Genomic DNA, 16502 nt, shown 5'->3' with positions numbered 1-16502 from the left:
GAGTTTTTCCAGGTAATTCTGTTTTTGTTTTGCCTATAATTATGTCTGGCTGTAGCCAGAGAACCATCATCTGAATGTAACCAGTCTGCATTTGAACCTGCAAAGCTGAGACCAGTGGTGAGAACATCCAGGCATCCATCGGGACCAGCACGCAAGAGAACTCCAGGTCGACAGCACTGAGACCCTGTGGACTTTATCCTTTGTTTTATAATGCCCATCCTCCAAAGCCCATCTCTGCAAAGAGACCCTGGGCAGGTTTTTTAGTTTGGTAAGCCCGGGAGACGCTGGGGAATGGACCCCCGACCACGATCGGCCCCTGATTGCGATTTCACGCTGGCTGGCCAATTAACAGCCAGCCTGTGTGAAAGGCACGCTGAAAGGCTCAGCGCTGCTGGGGTCAGGGTGGGAAGAGGGTGAGTGTTGAAGAGCTTCCTCAGGGAGTTGAAGAATTTAAATGCCAAAAATAAAGACGGTAAAAACCGGGAAGAAATGCCCACGCATCAGAATCAGTCACTGGAACATACACCAGGTGAAAATTCTGTGCATTTAAAAAAAATTAATATCAGAAACCTTGTCCCATCCTAGGATGAGGTTTCCCCAAAAAGGTAAAGGCTGTCTGCCAGTTTGTCCGCCCACTAAACGTAATGTTGGATGGGCATCAAAAAATCACAGTTGATTAATAGGTTAATGGTCTTAATAGGACTCCTAATTGTTGGCGGGCATGCTGCCGACTCTCGTGCGCATTCAAAGGCTGAAATATCGCACGAGTGCTCAATGACGTCAGGACACTCGCCCTCTATCTGTTTGTCCTTTGTTTGTTTGTGTCTGCATGTGTGCTGGAGGAATTCTTTAGGAAAAGTTAGATAGTGTATTAATAATTATGTGTTATCCAGCACTTGCAACTAGTTAAAAGAAGTTTTGTTTTAAATTAATCATTCTGAGTTTTTGAAAGAAGCCTGGTTAGAGATTCTTTTCTTCTAGGTGTTAGAGGCATAGGTAAGCAATTGGCCATTTTGGTGAGAAAATTAAACATTTAAATTAATGGTATGGCCTGTAGAATAGTGGGGCTTGATAACTTGTGCACTCCTCCCATCCCGGTCGTAACATAAATTGGGAGTTCTTGCGGGATTTGAAACGCGGACAGAGGCTGATTGAATGTGAAATAATAATTGGTAAGAGATAAAAGGACAGAGACTAGGTTTCTTATACATTGGTAGACTAAAATAGTGTTGGAAGTTGCTAAGGCTTTTTTACAGATGGAAGATGTAACCTTGATTAGTTTACAGAAATTAACCAAGAGTGGGCTAATGGATTTGGTGGATGAGCTGCAGTTAGAATTACCTGAAGGGGCAAGGAAAGCAGACCTAGTTGAAATAATTGTGCAGCATTTAAAATTGGAAGGGATACCAGAGAGATCACATTCTCCAGGGGGTGAGCCAATTGAGTTAGCTAAGATCCAGTTGCAAATGAAGCAACTTGAACATGAAAAGGAACTGAGAAAACTTGAATTAGAGGCAAAAGAAAAATAAAAAGAAAGAGAATTGGAACTGAAAAGGCTGGAGGCAAAAGAAAAAGGAAAGGAAAGAGAAAGAGAAGAAAAGTAAAGAGGAGCAGAATAGAAAAAAAAAGGGCAGAAGAGGAAAATGAAAGAGAATTTAGCTGGAACTAAAGAAAGAAGAATAAAGAAAGAGAGGCAAAGGAAAGAGAGAAATAACGAGAAAGGGAATATCAGCTTAAAAGGCTGGGCCTTAAAAATGAGGCCTCTGATGCTGAGGAATGTTCTGATGATGAAGAAACCTCTAACCAAAGCCTAGTGGCGAGATGTTTAAGTTTGTACTGGCTCCTCCGAAGTTTGAGGAAAGGGATGTAGGGGCATTCTTTATTTCATTTGAGAAGGTAGCTCAGCAAATGAAATGGCCAAGTGAGACCTGGACATGGCTCTTACAGAATAGGTTGGTGGGTAGAACTTTTATGCTTCACTTTCAGAAGAGATATCTATCGATGGATTATATAGTAGTAAAAAAGGCTATTCTTAGTGCATGAGTTAAGGCAGAAATTTTGGAATATAAGGAAACAGCCTGGGCAGACTTATATTGAGTTTGAGAGGGTAAAGCAAAGTAATTTTGACCGTTGGATATGGGCATTAAAGGTAGAGACAACGTATGAAGCTCTTAGAGAAATAATTCTCTTGGAAGAATTAAAAAATTCACTTCCCTTTGTAATTAGACCCTATGTTGAAGACCACAGAGTTAAAACAGTTAGACAGGCAGCAGAGATGACTGACGATTATGAGCTGGTCCATAAATCTAAACCCTTTTCTGTCGTCCCCACAAACCTGAGAAGGATAGAAGATGGGAAGATGAAAGGAAGGCAAGTAGACAGGGAGGAGAAGGGACAGCTGGGCATATCCTGGAAACTCCTGCTCTGGCCAGAAAGGAAGGTGCTGAGGGTGGAAATGATTCAAAAGCCAAAGTGTTTCCATTGTAACAAAGTGGGACATGTTCATACCAATTGCTGGAAGTTGCATGAGAAATCCATGGAACTTGTTGGGGTACATAAGGGTGATTCAGGAAAAGCAGCCCTGACTGAAGGCAGACAACAGATCAAGTTATAGCATTAGCTGCAGCTGTGAAACCAAATGTGGACACTGCTGCAGGAGAGGTGAATGAGATACATGAGAGTTATAAAGAATTTTTGTCAAGGGGAAAAGTAATCCCTTATGAGATACCTAAACCAACAATCATACTTAGAGATACCAAAGCCACTCAAACACTTTTGCTGGGGAAAGGCATAACTTTTCCACCAGGGAGCACATTAAAAGCTAAAGTTTTAGTCAATGGCATTGGTGGGGAGTATACACCTGTACCTTTGTACCAGGTGCACTTGGAGTGTGACCTATTGGCTGGGACAGTGACGGTAGGGGTTGCTCGCAGTTACCCGTAGATGAAGTTGATTTGCTCCTGGGGAATGATTTAGCTGGAGCAAAGGTAGTAGCTTCCCCCATAATTACAGAAAGCCCAAGTGAAGTTAAAGAGATGGAGCAGTTACAGAAAAAGGTTCCAGGAATTTTTCCTTCATTTGTGATGAACAGAGCAATGGCTAAGCAAAGTCCATCATCAAAGGTCAAAGTGATACAGACAGGCATTTGGCTGGCTGAACCTTTCTTTACAGACTTAGATAATCTGAAAGAGATGTTTAACAAATCTTCTCTTGTTAAGGCTCAACAAGAAGCTGATCCAGAGCTAAGTAAGATAGCACAATCAGCCGAATCTGAAGCTAAGGCAGTTCCAGAATGTTAGAAATGGAATTCTAATGAGGAATGGAGACCTCCTCACAGACCTGCAGAGGAGGAGTGGACAATTGTTCATCAGGCAGTGGTAGCACCCAAATATTGTAAAGAGATATTATGGATAGCACATGAAATTCCTTTGGCAGGACATGTAGAGATACAGAAACTCAAGCATGGATAAACCAGCAGTTTTACTGACCAGGTCTTCATAAGGACATGGTGCAGTTTTGGAAAATGTGCCAGGTGGTAGGAAAACCACAACATGCAATCAAACCGGCACTCTTAATTTCAATACGAGCTTTTGAGGAACCATTCAGTAGGTGTTACTGGACTGTGTAGGACCGTTACCAAAACTGAAAGCAGGACACCAGTATATGGATACTTACAATTATGGATATGACAACTCGATTTCCAGAGGCTGTCCCTTTAAAGACAATTATGGATAAAGTAGTTATAGAGGAGTTAAAATAATTTTTTACTCGATATGGATTACCAGTAAAGGTGCAGTCGGATTAAGGTTCCAATGTTATGTCTAAAATTTTTCAGAACATAATGAATAGTTTGGGTATAAAATGGTTAAAGTCCACAGCATATCATCCACAAGCACAGGGAGCATTAGAGAGGTACCATCAAGCTCTCAAAACAATGATTAAAGCATATTGTCATGAACATCCCCATGATTGGGACAAGAGACTGGATATTCTTTTATTTGCTACCCGAGATTCACCAATGTGATAAGAGGTCCTCTGAAAATAATCAAAGAGAAGTTTTTAGGAGAGGAGGACGAATCTTCGTTAGATTATGTGTCTGTGTTCCAGGAACGGCTAATGGGGGCCTGCAAAGTGGCTCAAGAACATCTTCAAGTTTCTCAAACAAAGATGAAAGAATGGGCAGATAAATAAGCTGCGACCCGAACATGACAAGCAGGAGATGAAGTGTTAGTGTTATTGCTTTTACAGGGGGAACCTCTGAAAACACGGTTAAGTGGTTCTCACAAGGTAATTAAGAGGGTTAGTAAAGTAAGTTATTTGATAAATACACCAAATCATAGGAAAAAGAATAGGCTGTGTCACATCAATATGTTAAAATGATACCATCAAAGGGAAGGAGATAGGAAGCAGTAGGTATGTCAAGTTGTGAGAATAGTGGAAGATGAAAGAGACAATGAAAGTGAGGGAGGAGACTCAGACAGTTCACAAATTGAACCTCCTACTATTTGGTTACCTATCACTGAAATATTAGCATCGTTAGATACCATATTTTCATACTTAGTGGTAGGACGAGAAGATCTAGTGGGGTAATTTACAGGATTTAAAGGGATCTGTAGGGATACACCAGGATCTACAACTTTAACCACACATGATATGGATGTAGAGGAATTTTCTCATATAAAACAATATCCATATTGGTTAAGTCCAGAGAAACAAGCAGAAGTGACAGCAGAAATTCAGTATATGTTAGAAAATCACCTAATTGAGACTAGTCAAAGCAGTTGGTGTTCTCCAGTAACGTTCATGCCTAAACTTGAGGGGGCAACTAGATTCTGATAGACTATAGAAAAGTTAATGCTGTAACAAAAATGGATTCTTACCCAATCCCTCGTATGGAAGACTGTATTGGCAGGGTTGAGGAGGTAACAAGTAGGTTAGACAAAGGAGAGCCAATGGATGTTATCTACTCGGACTTCCAGAAGGCCTTTGTCAAGGTGCCGCACAGGAGGCTGCTCAGTAAGATAAGAGCCCATGATGTTAGAGGCAAGGTAGATAGAAGATGGATAGAAGATTGGCGGCCTGGCAGGAGGCAGAGAGCGGGGATAAGAGGGTCCTTCTCAGGATGGCGGCCGGTGACTAGTGGAGTTCCGCAGGGGTCAGTGTTGGGAACACAACTTTTCACTTTATACATTAATGATCTAGAGAAGGAACTGAGGGCATCCTGGCTAAGTTTGCAGATGATACAAAGATAGGTGGAGGGACAGGTAGTATTGAGGAGGCGGGGAGGGTGCAGAAGGATTTGGACAGGTTAGGAGAATGGGCAAAGAAGTGGCAGATGGAATACAACGTGGGGAAGTGTGAGGTCATGCACTTTGGTAGGAAGAATAGAGGCATAGACTATTTTCTAAATGGGGAGAGAATTCAGAAATCTGGAGGGTAAAGGGACTTGGGAGTCTTAGTCCAGGATTCTCTTAAAGTTAATTTGCAGGTTGAATCGGTAGTTAGGAAGGCAAATGCAATGTTGGCATTTATTTCGAGAGGACTAGAATATAAAAGCAGGGATGGGCTACTGAGGCTTTATAAGGCTCTGGTGAGACCACATTTAGAATATTGTGAGTAATTTTGGGCCTCGTATCTCAGGAAGGACGTTCTGGCCCTGGAGAGGGTCCAGAGGAGGTTCACGAGAACGATCAAAGGAATGAAAGGCTTAAGATATGAGGAACATTTGAGGACTCTGGGTCTATACTCGATGAAGGTTAGAAGGATGAGGGGGAATCTGATTGAAACTTACAGAATACTGAAAGGCCTGGATAGAGTGGACGTGGGGAAGATGTTTCCATTAGTAGGAGAGACCAGGACCCGAGGGCACAGCCTCAGCGTAAAGGGAAGACCTTTTAGAACAGAGATGAGGAGAAACTTCTTTAGCCAGAGAGTGGTGAATCTATGGAATTCATTGCCACAGAAGGCTGTGGAGGCCAGGTCATTGAGTGTATTTAAGACCAAGATAGATAGGTTCTTGCTTGGTAAGGGAATCAAAGGTTACGGGGAGAAGGCAGGAGAATGGGATTGAGAAACTTATCAGCCATGATTGAAAGGCGGAGCAGACTAGATGGGCCAAATGGCCTAATTTCTGCTCCTATGTCTTACGGTTGGCAGTGCCACGTTCTTTACTAAAATAGATTTGTTGAAAGGATTCTGGCAAGTACCTTTAATGTCACGAACTAAGGAGACATCAGCTTTTGTGATGCCAAATGGGCTACACCAATGCTGGGTAATGCCATTTGGACTAAAAAATGCCCCAGTCACTTTCTAAAGACTAATGAATCAGGTGATCATTAATGTTCTTAAATGTGTGGTTTACTTGGATGATGTATTGGTTTATAGCAATACATGGTAAGACCATTTAAAACAACTGGAAGCCTTATTTAATCAATTACAGTCAGCAGATCTAGAAATAAGCCTTGCAAAAAAGTGAGTTAGCAAAAGCCTAAGTAACTTATTTAGGGCATATTGTAGGGCAGGGACAAGATGTGCCAAGAACAGTGAAGATACAGGCTTTGATGGAATTCCCTGTCTTAAAAACTAAATGGAAAACCTTGAGATTTTTAGGGATGTGTGATTTCTATCGTAAATTTGTGCCAAACCTCAGCACAATAGCGGTTTCATTAATGAATTTATTGCAAAGGTGGCATGGTCAAGAGGGTGCAAGCCAGCTTTTGAGAAGCTGAAGGTGATTCTAACTAATGAACCTGTATTAGCTGCCCCTAATTTTGCTAAACCATTCATGTTGGCAATTGATGCTAGTGACTTGGGGGTGGGTGTGGTCTTATTGCAAGAAGATGAATCAGGCATAGAGAAGCCAGTGGGGTACTTTTCTAAGGACAAGACACTCAGTCCAAGCAGCCAGGGCTCACCCCCTTGGCCAGCTCTGGCATCATTGACAATTGGCACTTAGACTCTAGCATCCCTTAAGCTCCACGGGGGGTATGGCCACACCTTAACACCTCTGTACAGTTACCCATGTCAACACGGTACTCACCCTTCCTGAGCGCAGGTGGTCATTGAAGCGCTTCCGGCACTGCACCCATTTGCGCCGCACCACGTTATGGCTGCTCACCAGTGCTGCCATTTCCTCCCATTCCCTCTTTGTGAGGTGCAACGGCCTCCTCCTCCCATCTCTGAGCACAAGGACGTCCCTCCCGCCAGCCACCTCCTCCAGCAGGGCCGCGAGACACTCATCTGAAAAATGGGGGGGGCCAAGTGCCCACCTGATCTGCCCTCTAGCCTGGTATCTCCAGCTGCCATTCGACTCCATTAAGACAACGCAGAACTGACGTCCTTTCGTGGCAGCCTTTCTGGGGCTGCCTGGGCAGTTTTTAAACTGGCCGCCAGGTCGCCGTTGGACTCAGCGGCCAACAGGCACCCACCCCCGCTTGGCCCTTCCTGTCCAGTAATGAGCCAAGTTTCACACTGGGCGGGCCTTAATTGACCTGCCAGTGTGAAATCACCGTTGGGGGCTGACTGCAGGTGATGGGCCGTTTCCTGGCCACTCCTTGTCTCGCCAACCACGTCTGCCCAAGGACCTCAAAGTCCTGCCCTAAAAAAATTAAATCGGCATCAAAAGAGATACTCTATGGTAGAAAAGGAAAGCCTGGGATTGTTACTGGTTCTTAAGCAATTTGAGGTATATATCCATCATGGTTGCAAAGAAACATTAGTATATACTGACATAACCTTTCACCTTTGTGGAAAAACTTAAGACTCAGAATGACAGACCGTTCCGATGGAGCTTGCTATTACAACCTTATAACGTGAAGATTTTTCATATTGCTGGGAAGGATATAGAAGTGCTGATGTATCATCAAGAATGTAAATTTTTAATAATCGTCTGGAAAGCAAGAAAGTCAGAAAACAGAACAGGTTCTCTATCAAGCTGAGTGCGTGCATGTTGAATTCTGTTTATATGTTGTACATATTTTTTTCTGTATACTTTGCGATGAAACACATTTGGAAATCATGTCTTCTCTCTTAAGGGCGGAGTCATGCAAGAAGCATATATCTCAATACTGAAGTTTTCTTTAACAAAATGGAAGGATTTGGCATGCTCTGGACAAGTGGATGCTAACCTGTTTTTTTTTAAAAAAGATCATAAGTTCATCTTGGAACTGTAAACAAGCAGGCCTCTTCCAAGAAATCACCTGACCTATGTGGCACCTGAGAAGAAGTTGTTTTTTGTTGAACTGGCAAAGCACTTTAATTAATGAAAAACTGGGAAACATAAAGGTTATCATATGGCAGGAGAAAAAAATTAAAGTTGTGAACCTGCTCATTTGGAAGATAAGCTTGTTGGAGAGCAACAACAGATCTTGACTGGCTCTCTCACTCTCTACCTTGCCTAAAATTGTGTATGACTATCAACCTGTAGCCAGAGAACCCTCACCTGAGTATAACCAGTCTGCATTTTGACCTGCAAAGCTGAGACCAGTGGTGAGAACTATCGAGGCATCCACCGTGACCAACGGCCTGTCCTCACATGAGGGAAACTTGTCCAGACCCTATGGCCTTTATCCTTCATTTTATAATGCCCATCTTCCAAAACCCATCTCTGCAGAGAGACTCTATCTGTTTGTTCTATTTTTGTGTGTGTATGCTGGGAGAATTCTTTATGAAAAGATAGATATTTATACTTCCCAATTATAATTGTGTACTAACCAGTACTTGCAACTTTTTAAAAGAAGTTTTGTTTTAAAATAAATTAGTCATTCGAAAGAAGCCAGGACAGAATCTCTTTTCTTCAGGGTACTAGAGGTATAGGCACACAATTGGCCTTTTTGGTGAGAAAATTAAACATTTAAGTTAATGGTACAGCCTGAGGAGTAGTGGAGCTTGATAATTCACGCACTCTTCTCATCCCGGTTGTAACAAAAGTCTCAAACAGGGACAAAGGCAGGGACCAGAAAGAGGTCACAGAGGTCAAAGTTAAGTTAAGAAGTTAAAAGAAAGGAGCAGAACAATAGGCTCTGAGTTAAAGAGAGAGAGAGCTGCAAGGAGCAGATGAAGTGAAGTGGGCTTGAGAGAAGATCTGAAGATCCGAGGAAGCAGCCAAAGGTTGGTGACTCCTTACTGCAGGCCTTTTGGGCAGTGGTGTTTCGCTTGGCATGGACAAAGACCTGAAATTGTGCTTGGAAGGTGATACTTGAGTGCACTCAGAGATCCAGTGGAAAGGAATCTCGGAAAGTGAGACTGAAACCCTAGAGGTGGAGTCTTATTGAAGCCGTCTGAGTGGGACCGATGTTTGAAGAGAATTCCAAGGCAAGCTCTCCAAATGTGAAGGTTGGAAACCCTCATGAGAAAGACAAAGTTTCTGTGAGACTGGTTGGCTCAATGTGACAAATGTTTAGAGGGTTGTTGAGCAATCCATGGAATCTGCTTTGGTTGCATCTGTCATTTACTTTGTCATATGGTGCATCTGACTACAGTGTGTCTGTTAATTTGTGTGCCTCATGCTTACCCTGAATATTAGAGTATAAGCTAGACATTGTAAATTGTTTTATCTTTCTGTATTTGTATGCGTCTATAAAGATATTGCTGGGGTAAAGGAATAGTGTGATCTGAATAATTTTCTTGTGTTGGTATTGAGATCTTTCCAACCTTTTTGTCTAGTATAATAAAGTTCATTTTTTTCTTGTTTAATAGATGTTTTATTTTTGTGTTAAAAGTTCATCAGCAGACTCCTGTGAATTTGTTCAATAACTTTCCTCCATCCCTCAAACCAGGTTTCACTCCGGGATCTGACTTGTCCAGTATTAACATAAGCTGGGATCATAAAATACCACTCAATTATGCTGTGCTCATGATTAACTAATTTCTTGTCAAATTGCATTCATTACCTATGCTTTCATTTTTGGCTGACTTGCCAACTCTTTGTTCTATCAATTCAGATGTTCCCAAAGATTGGACTCGCTCTCCAGTCCTGTTTTATTTCTTTTTAATGATTTCTTCCACTCATATATCCAACTCCATTCTCTTGCTGACAATTCCACGCTACATTCGGCACATTCTTTGATAGTCGCTTAATAGCACAGAACTTTAGTATTGCTGAAATAAAGAAGCATGCTGTCTAAGCTTTTCATCTTGCACTCATCAGGACAGATCGCAAGATTACCAACAGTAAAGGGAACAACAATTTATAGTGCATGAGAAGAGAATGCTGATTGGTTGGCATGTGACCTCTGTTTGGTAGTGGCATTGCCATGGAGAATGCAGCAAGGAACAGTTAACTGCCAAGCATTTGTCTGAATTCAAACCAGGCAGGTCCATCTTTCTTTTTACTTATTTACGAGATGTGGGCATCGCTGGCTGGGCCAGTATTTAGTGCGCATCCCTAACTGCCCTCAAGAGCTGCGTTCTTGAACCACTGCAGTCCATGTGGTGTAAGTACACCCACAGTGCTATTAGGGATGGAGTTCCAGGGTTTTGACCCAGCAACAGTGAAAGAATAGCAACATATTTCCAAGTAAGGATGGCGAGTGGCTTGGAGGTGAACTTCCAGGTGGTGGTGTTCCCATGCATCTGCTACCTTTGTCCTTCTAAAGGTAGCAGTCATGGATTTGCAAAGTGCTGCCTAAGGAGCCCCGGTGAGTTTCTGAAGTGCATTTTTTAGATGGTACATACTGCTGCTGCTGTTCGTCAGTGGTGGAGGGAGTGAATGTATGTGGAAAGGGTGCCAATCAAGTGGGCTGCTTTGTCCTTGATGCTGTCAAGCTTCTTGAGCGTTGTTGGAGCAGCACTCATCCAGACAAGTGGGGAATATTCCATCACACTCCTAACTTGTGCCTTGTAGGCAGTGGGTAGGCTTTGCAGAGTCAGGAGGTGAGTTACTCGCCACAGGATTCCTAACTTCTAACCCGCTCTTGCAGCCACAGTATTTATATGGTTAGTCCAGTTCAGTTTCTGGTCAATGGTAACCCCCAGGATGATGATAACGGGGGATTCAGTGATGGTAATGCCATTGAATGTCAAGGGGGCGAGGGTTAGATTTTCTCTTGCTGGAGATGGACGTTGCCTGGCACTTCTGTTGTGCGGATGTTACTTGTTGCTTGTCAGCCCAGGACTGGATATTGTCAAGGTCTTGCTGCATTTGGACATGGGCTGCTTCAGTATCTGAGGAGTCGCGAATGGTGCTGAACATTGTGCAATCATCAACGAACATCCCCATTTCTGATCTTATGATGGAAAGAAGGTCATTGATGAAGCAGCTGCAGATGGTTGGCCAAGGACGCGCCCTGAGGAACTCCTGCAGTGATGTGCTGGAACGGAGATGATTGACCTCCAGTGACCACAGCGATCTTTCTTTGTGCTAGGTATGACTCCAACCAGCGGAGAGTTTTCCTCCCAATTCCCAGTGACTCCAGTTTTGTTTGGGATCCTTGATGCCACACTCGGACAAATGCGGCCTTGATGTCAAGGGCAGTCACTCTCACCTCACCTCTGGAGTTCAGCTCTTTTGTCGATGTTTGAACCAAGGCTGTAATGAGATCAAGAGCTGAGTGGCCCTGGTGGAACCCAAGCTGAGCATTAGTGAGCAGGTTATTGCTAAGCAAGTGCCACTTGATAGCATTGTTGATGACACCTTCCATCACTTTACTGATGATCGTGAGTAGAATGATAGGGCAGTAATTGGCCTGGTTGGGTTTGTCCTGCTCTTTGCGTATAGGACATACCTGGCCAATTTTCCACATTGCTGTGTAGATACCAGTGTTGTAGCTGGACTGGAACAACTTGGTTTGGGGTGTGGTAAGTCCTGGAGCACAAATCTTCAGGACAATTGCCAGAATATTGTCAAGGCCCATAGACTTTGCAGTATCCAATGCCACCATTCACGACTGGACACGGCAGGATTGCAGATCTGATCTATTGGTTGTGGAATTGCTTAGCTCTGTCTATCACTTGCTACTTATGCTGCTTGGCATGCAAGTAGACATGTATTGTAGCTTCACCAGGTTGAAACCTCATTTCTAGGTATGCCCTCCTGCACTCTTTATTGAACTAGAATTAATCCCCCAGTTTGATGGTACTGGTGGAGTAGGGGATATGCCGGGCCATGAGGTTACAGATTGTGGTTGAGTACAATTCTACTGCTGATGGTAGCCCACAGCACCACATGGATGCCCAGTCTTGAGTTGCTGTTTGAAATCTATCCCATTTAGCATGTTGACAGTGCCACACAACCTGATGGCGGGTATCCTCAAAGTGAAGGCGGGACTTCGTCTCCACAAGGACTGTGCGGCAGTCTCTCCTACCAATACTGTCATGGACAGCTGCATCTGCAGCAGGCAGGTTGGTGAGGGTGAGGTCATGTATATTTTTCCTTTTGTTGGTTCCCTCACCACCTGCCACAGACGCAGTCTAGCAACTTATGTCATTTTGGATTTGGCCAGCTTGGTCTGTGGTGACGCTACTGAGCCACTCTTGGTGATGGGCTTTGAAGTCCCCCACCCAGAGTACATTCTGCACCCTTGTCACCCTCAAAGCTTCCTCAAAATGGTGTTCAATACAGAGGAGCACTGATTCATCAGCTGAGGAGGGGCGGTGTGTGGTAATCAGCAAGAGGTTTCCTTGCCTATGCTTGACCTGATTCCATGAGACTTCATGGGGGCCAGCATTGACGTTGATGACTCTGAGGGGAACTCCCTCCCGACTGTATACCTCTGTGCCGCCACCTCTTCTGGGTCTGTCCTGCTGGTGGGACCGGACACACCCAGGGATGGTGATGGTGGTGTCTGTGAGGTATGATTCTGTGGGCAGAATCTTCCCCCCGTTAGGGGACTTGTGCGGGAGCAGGCGTGAGTGGGCGAGTTCCCGATCGGCGCCCCTGCTTGGGGACACACTGCCATTTTACATGGGCGGGCCAATTAAGGCCTGCCCAGCATGATGTCCGCCAGGAAGCAGTATGTGCTCCCTGTGTGGGCAGGGCTGGGGGATGGGATTCCCTGAGCTGGGATGCGCTCTTCCATGCATGCGCGCAAAAGAGTGCACAGGTCTCCCTGAGGCAAAGTGCTGCCTCAGGGAGATTGGCTCAGGTTTGAAACATTGAGTAAAGATTAGAAAAAAAATTACTGACATGTCCCCTCATGTGCCACTGTCACATGAACTGGGACATGTCAATTTCTTTTATTTAGACATTTAATACAAATTTTAATACCCTCATGAAACCTCATCCTGCCCATGGATGAGGTTTCATGTTTTTTTGGAAGCTCGCCTGGGCTCCCGGCCTACCCGCCAACCTTATGGTCGGACAGGCAGGTCCATTGATTGATTCAATTATTTTATTAATGGCCTTAAGTGGCTGCTGACAGGTCGGCAGGGCTGCATGCCCGCTGACCTGAAAATGTAAATGACGCAGGGTGACATTGGGCCCCGCCCCCGCTCACCGACCGGAAGATGCAGCCCTGTGAGTATGACTATGTCAGGCTGTTGCTTGACTAGTCTGTGAGACAGCTCTCCCAATTGTGGCACAAGGCCCCAGTGATTAGTAAGGAGGAATTTGCAAGTTGACAGGGTTGGATTTGCTGATTTCGCTTCCAGTGCCTATGTCAATGCCGGGTGGTCTGTCTGGTTTCATTCCTTTTTATTTACTTTTAAGCGTTTTGATACAACTGAGCGGCTTGCTTGGCCATTTCAGACGGCTTTAAGAGTCAACCACATTGCTGTGGGTCAGGAGTCACATAGTAGGCCAGACCAGGTAAGGATGGCAGATTTCCTTCCCTAAAGGGCATTAGTGAACCAGATGGGTTTTTACAACAATCGACAATGGTTTCATGGTCATCATTGGACTTTTAATTCCATATTTTTATTGAATTCAAATTCCAGCATCTGCAGTTGTGGGATTCGAACCTGGGTCACCAGGGCATTAATCTGGGTCTCTGCATTACCAGTCCAGTTGTCTTATTGGTCAAAGCAATATGGGGATGGCTGTCAACGAATGGCTAGCTAACCAATCAGCACTCTCTTCTCATGTTGTTCCCTTTACTGTTGTTAATCTTGTGACCTATCCTGAACAGTGCGAGACAAAAAGCTTACTCAGCATGTCTCTTTACATTCTTTCATACTGCATACACAGTGTTCACATTCTTCAGTTCTCTCACAGTCCAATGACTAAATCACTACATTTTCGTCTCACCTATACCATTGAGTTGGGCGATCAAAACCCAGTTTTAATTCTTCAGTGTTATTTCTTCTCTCTTTCAAGTACAACCAATGACAATTTTCTGTAACCACAGCAATTTTCAACTCAAATTCATTTTTGGGCAAAGGCATTCTCCCACCCAAAAATGTTGGCATCATTCTGCACATATCAGTTTCATTTGCACTTATTTGCGATGATCTGCATTCCGAGGCGATTTTTCAGTCATCATTTGACATCTAATAGAGATCAAATGAAATCATTGACCTGAAATGAAATGAAAAATGGGGAAGTTCTCAGGAAAAATTTTGAAATAAGTGGTAATATTTGTTTATTTTCCCCATCCTAACATGTAGCAAACTATACTGATATCCTCCTGATTGCTTTGATACCTATAATGTCTAATGATCGCTTTTGAACACGAATGATCACTTCCAAAACTTTAATGAGTTCTGATGACTTTTGAACATTTTAAGGCACATTGATGACTCCAGGAGTGGGAGGATCAGAATGTTAATCGAGTGTTTGGTTGATGACAATGAGCACTGCTTTTGCAATCAAGACTCATTCCAAATTACACCAGTCGATGTCAAATGATGCACAGACTGTTTAGAGCACAATTGAATGCAGAATCGATGTCAGCATTTTCTGGTAGGGCTAGGTTATCGTTATTCCATCCTCTATTCTAACCAAAATCTCAAGTTATTGAGACAACGGTCCTTGTTACCTTTTTATAATTGCCTCCAGCTGCACCATGTTGTGCCACAAGGATATAAATCTCAAACCTATAAAAAGCATACAACCACTCTGTCTAAAGTTGTGCAACTGACAAGTCTGTCAGTTCAATCATACGGCGAGTAACCAGACCTTAAGGTAGCTTATAAATTCTGACAGCCAGGCTCACAAAGCCAGCCAAATTGCCAAATCATATATTTTTATTTCTTGCTCATTGGTTTGTCCCAATTTAATTTTTTGAGCCAGAAGGTTTGGAAAGGGTTGTTCTAAATGCTGTTGACATATTGGAGGACACAATATAAAGAAGAACATTGTCAGCATTGGCAGCCAGCATTAGTTGGAAATTCACACGTTACATTGATGCAAGCATTATAGGTGGCTGCAAGGTTCCATTGTACAGACTTAATTAGTTCACCGAGGCTAAAATTTGGACACTTCAGTCCGAGATAATGCTTGAAGAGCTGGCACATTCTTGGGAAAAGATCATTTTTCTAGCAACTCAAGCAGAAAACTGTACATGAGGGTGGGGTGGAGAGAGGGCTTGAAAAATAAGAAAATTAATTGAAAAGCTAAATTAAATGGAAACTTATGTCCCTATGTGCTTATCTGATGATTATATCATATACAATTTAATTAACCAGATTGGCTAATCTGACTTTCATTATGACATTTTGTTTATGTACCTGAAAAGAAAATGCTAGTTAAAGTGTTACTAAATAATGTATGAATAATAAGCTTTCAAAGGAGTGAAATTGTGAAATACAATTTCGCACCTATTCTGGGATCGTACCATATTTTTTGTAGTCTTGAAAATGTCTCTAACTGTTCAGATGCACTGCAAAAAATAGGTCTGCCATTGATTTTCATACCTCATGGGCAAAGGACTCTGCCTCCTTTCGAAGGTCCTTCTCCAGGTCCAGACTTTTTTCCAGGTCCTCATATTCCTCCAGGGCCATAACGGAAACTTAAAGAAACACAAATATTCAACATGTTGTCATCGATTCTTTTACATAGTTATGCCATCACATTTTGAAGCATAAGTAATTTTCTCTATCAGTGAATCTATTCACTTTTAAACATAAATTCAGACACAATAAATATATGTCTGTAACATATGCCTTGTAAGCCTGAGTGTAAACTGAAGGAATATTTGTATTAGTTTTGTCCCTGAATGCCACTAATGGATTATTAAAAATTAATTTGAATCTACATTGATCACTAGTACTTATGTTCTTTTTAAAACCCTGTTAAAATTCTCTCTCTTTTGAAATGTAAAAAAGAATGTTTAAAGCATCTTTATGGCAGCAGCATTTCACTTCACAGAAATTTATGAGTTTGAGTTTCCAAATTCGTATTAAACACAAAGACAGCCAATGTTTTTATTCCTAAATAACTCTGTTATTTGCTTCAGTTGAGTAAGTTTTGCTTCTTCTCAGTCACATCACTAGATGGAGCACCAGATTTTTTATTGATGGAATTGAGGATGTGGGCGGAGGAACTGGGTAGACATTGTCCAGCTCTCTTATTTGAAATGAAATTTCATCTACACTGATCATGAAGAGGTTTGCTCATCAGACTATTC

General features: G+C 42.9%; 1 protein-coding gene across 6 annotated transcripts in view; it reads right to left on the bottom strand.

Moving 5' to 3' along the window:
- The window catches only part of shtn1 (shootin 1), a 94042-nt gene that overhangs the window by 19665 nt on the left and 57875 nt on the right, over positions 1-16502 (bottom strand). For all 6 annotated transcript variants that reach the window (XM_041209017.1, XM_041209016.1, XM_041209019.1 and 3 more), the window contains one exon: positions 15790-15884. In XM_041209017.1, coding sequence (XP_041064951.1) covers positions 15790-15884 — 95 coding nt within the window. The remainder of the gene's footprint in view (positions 1-15789; positions 15885-16502) is intronic.

The sequence above is a fragment of the Carcharodon carcharias genome, chromosome 17, assembly GCF_017639515.1.
Source record: "Carcharodon carcharias isolate sCarCar2 chromosome 17, sCarCar2.pri, whole genome shotgun sequence".
NCBI classification, from domain to species: domain Eukaryota; kingdom Metazoa; phylum Chordata; class Chondrichthyes; order Lamniformes; family Lamnidae; genus Carcharodon; species Carcharodon carcharias.
This window is presented reverse-complemented; position numbering and strand designations above follow the sequence as displayed.